Raw genomic sequence first — 6376 nt, 5'->3', positions numbered from 1 at the left:
CATCACCGACAGCTAATTAATATTTGTGAAGCTAATGCCATTATTAAGATTTTGTGGAACTGGACCTCATCCTTCACTAGCTTATTTATTTATTTTCATTTCCAGACAAGACAAGGCGATCCCACTTTCATGTGCTCCTACTTCATCACGTCCATTAATTATACACATATTTTACCTATTACACAAGCATTTTATGTGGTTGGATTCGTTATTTAACCTTTCTCACATCTTTACTTATTTAAGAAATGATAAGCATTATACATTTTCTGTTAACTACAACTAGAAAGCAGTACTGAAGTAGCTCTTCACAACATTGTTACACAATATCTGCAACACCTCATTGTTTGTAGACCCTACACATCGCGGTGTTTTAAACTGACTAAGGGCAGCTCCTAACCCTACGTAATGATCAAGAATCTTTTGGAAAGTTCCCCTTTGAACAACTCGGAGCTCGAGAGGACCAATGGCGTTGATCTTCCGGGAGCTAACATAGCCTGCATCGACAAAAGAACGATCCAAACAATTGCAGCATTCTTCCAGTACCTCATCCCTTACTTCCCCACTGATTTCCCAGAAGATCACATAGTGACCAGGGTTGGTCGATAAGTCGACGTGACTAGAGAAATCGAGCACTTCCAGCTTTTCCTCAGTGTTTAACTTGGATGCTGCTTCAACCGCGAGCTGTAAATCTTTCTCAGTGTTCTTGTCAATGTTTATGGTCAGCATGAGGTTTCTTCTGCAGATAAATTTCAGCTCCGGGCTCAAGTTATGGAAGCCGGTAATCTTGACCACATCCCCTAGCCTATACCTGTATAAACCTGCCGATTAAAGTTGAAAGGGAAATCAAGAATCACACAATAATTAATATGGGGTTCTGTTTTACATGATCCTAAACCTTTTCCAGCACGGAACACAAAAACAACCAATGCAAAGGGTGTGTCTTGTCTTAATCAACTTGGTCAGTTATGTCTGTGTTAAAGAATCTATTTAGGACAAAACAACAAATTTAATAGAGTCGGTTGTACGAAAATCAAAAACGTATTCAAAGGAGAAAGATTTGCCACACAAATTGTATGAAATGCAGGAAAAAGAATACCTGCAAAACTGGTGATAATAACCTCATATTCTTCACCAACCTTAACTTCAGTCAAACCTACTGGCTTGGCCTCCTCAACATTCTCTTTCAGAGGAATGAATTCAAAATATCCAATATTCGGGAGCACGACATAAGTAGCCAACTCAGGGGGTACATTTGGATTGACATTTGCCCCAATCCAACCCTCTGAAGAACCATAATCAGCACTTATAAGAGGCAAATCCCTTGCATAATGCCTCAGCTTTTTCAGATAAGGCTCCATGGAACCAGTCATGATCCCATAGATGTATTTCACATTAGGGAAAAGCTCCGGTATCAGTCCGTACCAGTTATTCAGTCCCAAGCATTTCTTTTGAATCAAATCAGCTAGTTCGGGATTTGGCTTCAGCAATTTGGCCATCGCTGATCGGACCGAAGGGAACGTGATCCGGCTTGTCAATACCCCTTCCCTTATATCAGCACAAAGCTCTTCCCAAACTTGCTCGAAGGTTCGAAAAGCATGAACAATGCTATGGGAAAAGGTGGATGAAATGAACTGAATTTCTTTGCGGAAAATCAGCCCACACAAGAGATGGCAGTACAAGGATTGGTGGAAATCAGGACCAAATATCACTTCATCAGGGCTGCAACACTGTGACTGCATTGCTTTCATTGTGTTCTTGAACTGTGAATTGCGAAAGACATTGGTAGTCGCCGTTCCGGCAATCAAACCCCCTTTGGTTTTGCTTTGTTTGCTACTGTAAATGAGCTGCAAAGCCTTCCCATTCTCAATAGGAAATTCTCTGTATGACAATACTGAAACAGGTTAAGATCATCCAACCTGTACCATTTATTTCAATAATAACAAAAGAATATTCAATTCAATACTACCACACCTTGTTCTAAAAGCATATGAAGTACGGTAAATCTGCAAAGTAGTTTCCATTAATTCGTCATTGAAAGGCACAAATTTGGGCTTTCCTTGAGTAGTCCCAGAGCTGCGGTTTGCAAACAAAAAACCAGCTCTCAATTCTGAAAATCAAATCATAAAAAACAATGATTAAAACTATATATACCTGAGAGAAATGGTGGTGATTGGTTTTCCAGTAAGAATCGGAGAGGAAGAACCATCGACAATTCGTTGAATATAAGGCTGCAAGTCATTGTGAGTGACGAGAGGAACACAAGCTTTGAAGCTTTCAGGGTCGGTTTTGCCATTGAGGCCCAGATTTTGCAGATATTCAGCACATCCATTTTCTTCTAAAATCTTCTTTAAAGTCTCCCTTTGAACATTCCCGGCATCTTTTGTCATCGATTCAAACTCTTCTATCAGTTTATCCACGTCCAGAAGTTCCATCTTTTCTATCATCGTTACTGAAACTCTACATATATTGAAACAAGAGCAGTATGATGGAAATATTTGGTGTTTCATTTCATTTCATTTCAGATTATGTTATCAATTTTCACCCAAGTCTTGTTGGACTCTTTAAATATTGGATTTTATGAGCAAATGCAACAAATCAAATCTAGTCTTCTAAGAACTAAGTCTTAGATGAAAAACCAATGTTGAAACTTCACTTATCTTAAGATTTAAATTATATGCTAGCACGCTTGGCGGCTTTGGTAATATAATTAGACTATTAAATATAAATAGGTTGCTTTGAAAAGTATTTGTAACCAAACACTGGGATTTTCGCCATAAAAGGGTTTTCATTCAGTTTCAATGAATATAAATTTTCATCCCTTAGAAGAAAGGAATTTAGAAGAATCAAGTAGTACAAGGAGATGAACTTTAAAGTTTATGTTCACCAAAAGTTAAAAAGATAATAATTGCAAGTTTTCGAAGATTTCTGCAGTTTTCCTGTAAGCTTTTCTCTCAATAAGATTTAAGATTTAAACCATTAGCTCTCGTTCTAGATGAATCCACTAAAAGTCATCTTTTCGTTTTGAACTCTCAATAAGCTGTTTTGGTTTTCATCGTCTAATTTCCTTGAAATTTATTCTAAATCATTCGGCCAAAACAGTCATACAGATTCGAAGTTTCCAATCAGAAATTACAACCAACTTACATAGATCCACGAACACGTAAACGCTAAAAGTCAGTAGAAGAAGAAGAAGAAGAAGAATTGTATTTTTCATAAATTCCGTAATATGTTCATATTATGGGAAAAAATAGCTAAATAAGTGAGTTGGAGACAATTTATTTCCAGAACAATTAAAAACTTGAATTGAATCCACTTCCCTCCATTACCTCACCCAAACTTTTTTTAAAAAAATAAAAAATAAAACTCCAAAACTAAGTTTAATTCTTCGAAGATAAAAATCCCCGCACGTTCATCAGCCTTCTAAACAACCAAAAGAACCAATTAAGCACTAATATACTAACCAAACATTATTGAAAACTCGAAACAAATCAAATAAAATAACAAACAGAACTCTAATTTCAGCATACCTCGAAAATCCGAATCTAGAAATCTCCCTTCTCTCAGCAGCTTTAGAGCATGAATTAAATAACTCTCAATTGAGGAAAAAAAAGGAGCAGAAAGAGAGGTTATAAAAGGAAAAAAAAAACTCAAAAACACCGCGTTATCCTCACTGGAAAACAAAGAGAAAATTTTAGAATTTTCTGTATGTACGGAGGGTTGAAGTTTTTTTTTTGGGGGAGGTTGGGTCGTTGAGCTGGTCAATGGATATTCGCGCTGGCCTTCATATATATCTATATCCGACCATATATAATATATAACCAATCTCCTAAGAGTCTTTTCAGAGTGAATACGATCATAATTTTATTTTTGTTATTAATTTATACAGCGGAGAAGCTAAAAGCCTAAAACATGTTGTTAGGGTAATAGAGATGTAAATTTTCATGATTTTAATAGTTTATATATTAATAATTTTAAAAGATTAAATTATTTTATTATTTTTACGGGTTAAAATATAATTTTATTTTTATTAATTTAAAATTTTATAAGGTATAAATAGAATATTTTAACAATTCAACCATTAAATTTATCAATATATTTGTATTTACCATTCATATAAAAATTTAAATTAAACTTTACATGGATAATCTACAAGAATAGATAATGAAAATGTCTAGAAGTACTTATAGCCATTCTTCAACTCATAAATAGGAGAATAATGCGCTTCAACGCACTCGAACTCACGTCCTCCTGCATTAACAATATTACCCATATCTATTGAGTCTTGATATTTGAATTTACGTTGATATTTATCCTTTTGAAAAAGTTATTTTCATTTATTTTTTAATATTAACAATAACATAATTGAATCAATAAAATATCAATTTCAACTTTTAAGTCTAGAATATAAATGATTTATTTATTTTATTCCTCTTCTTAATTTTCCTTCTTAAATACATTAAATATTTAAAAGCAAGGCAGGGTAAAAATTTTACTAAGTATTTATATTAAAAAAAATAATGGTAAATTTAACTTTTAATATTTATATTTTATCAATTTGACCTTCAACCTTTCAAAAGATTTAAATTTGGCAATTAACCTTTCAAAAGAGTTAAATTATTATTTAATTAATGAAAATATTGACTAAAATATTAAATTTTTAAACATAACAACTCGCATGGAAATCCGTGTGTAATTCATGCTATTTTTTATAAACATTTTATAGGTTTTTTTGATATTTTGTTATTTTTTGAAGATTTTTATAATTTTAAAATTATTTGTTGATGCGGATTATAAGACAAATAGTGTCATGTCAGCATAAAACATGCATAGATTGTCACGCGAGTTGCCACACTATCATCATTAAAATATTAATGTTTTAATCAGTATTTTTGTTAAAGAAAATCAAATTGACTCATTTTGAAAGAATGGTCAAACTTAGCTTAAAAAAAAAGGATAAAAGTCAAATTGATAAAAATTACAAACGTTCAAGGCCAAATTAACATTATGCCAAAAAAACTACTCAAATTCTTTTATTTTTTTATATTAAAGTCAAAAACTAATGTATGGTCACCGTTGTATATTTCACACATCTCCAAATCAATAAATTTCAAGAGTAATAATTAGCTAAAAGGAAGGTACTCTTAGGTCCTCTAATTGTAACACCCCTAACCCATATCCGTCGCCGGATTAGAGTTCGGAGGCATTACTGGACAAAAGTACAACTCTGAATATTCACACAAGTCATATTCATATGTATATATGAATGTCCAATTAAATATTAATCGAAATTTTATCATTGCATAATATACAAATACAAGTCAAATTCGGATATCTAATAAACATCAAACATTTTAAGACATATTTCGAAACATGTACAAATTAAATCAAATAAAACCTAACACATGGCAATTTAATCATCAGCCTACACGGCATTCATATCTTCACAAATAATCAAATATGTTTCATTAAACAAATAAACCTTATACACTTTTTAACCATATTGAACATGAGCTATAATCGAACATCAATAACAAAACTTATCAAGCTTAATTCACAAACTAAAATTATGCTCAATCATTTATTTATAGTTAACCATTTTATAACACAAGTAACGATTTGAAATGCACTCATTTCACATGCCAAAAATGCGGATACACAACTAACCTATTTATCATCAATTTGGTCATCTAAACTTTCTCTAAGACACAAATAATCTTACATGTTACCTATCTATTACGTAGTATACTTTTAGATGAGATAAATATCAAGTCAATTCATCATATGCATAAATATTTATATAAGAAAATGCCGAATCACAAGTTAGTCATAACCATCTCATATACCTTTATCTTATATTCGAATTCACAATACATTATTGTATAATTTTCAAACCAACTCATATTACAATTTATACCTCTCAAGAGTAAGTCATTAACTACAAATATATATATATATATATATATATATATATATATATTCAAAACATGAATCCCCATACCATATAATGAACATATCAAGACAAACTTATATCATGCTCAGACATAGCCAAACAACCTTTAATGCCAAATCCCATATTACACTTTAACCAAATACAACAACCAAAAATTTAAATAATCTCTTATCTATACATACCATAACCGAATCAATCCAATGCACACATCCAAATTCACCAAGCAACTTCAACGCTCAAATAGATATCACAAGTATCATTCATCCTTGACACATTGCATAATAATCAAAAAGAACTTAAGCCATAGTCCAACAAAAACCGAATTTAAGCATGGAAATTAAGCCATTTTCGTATGGCTTTAAATACATATACTTTCAAAATAAACTAACTCCAAGGCTAGCCTTTACATGCTATAATTCAAATTCA

The 6376-nt window shown here is 32.2% G+C and overlaps 1 protein-coding gene across 1 annotated transcript; it reads right to left on the bottom strand.

Moving 5' to 3' along the window:
- Positions 1-208: 208 nt before the first annotated feature.
- On the bottom strand, positions 209-3846 carry LOC108467411 (jasmonoyl--L-amino acid synthetase JAR4-like). Its single transcript, XM_017768011.2, has 5 exons — positions 3528-3846; positions 2152-2457; positions 1972-2073; positions 1097-1878; positions 209-818 (listed from the first exon to the last, which is right to left on the bottom strand). Exons 2-5 carry the CDS (start codon positions 2442-2444, stop codon positions 280-282), a joined length of 1716 nt encoding a protein of 571 aa, XP_017623500.1. The 5' UTR covers positions 2445-2457; positions 3528-3846; the 3' UTR covers positions 209-279.
- Positions 3847-6376: the final 2530 nt, after the last annotated feature.

Source organism: Gossypium arboreum, chromosome 8 (genome assembly GCF_025698485.1).
Source record: "Gossypium arboreum isolate Shixiya-1 chromosome 8, ASM2569848v2, whole genome shotgun sequence".
NCBI classification, from domain to species: Eukaryota; Viridiplantae; Streptophyta; class Magnoliopsida; order Malvales; family Malvaceae; genus Gossypium; species Gossypium arboreum.
The sequence above is the reverse complement of the archived record's forward strand: the minus strand, read 5'-3'. Positions and strand labels throughout refer to the sequence as shown.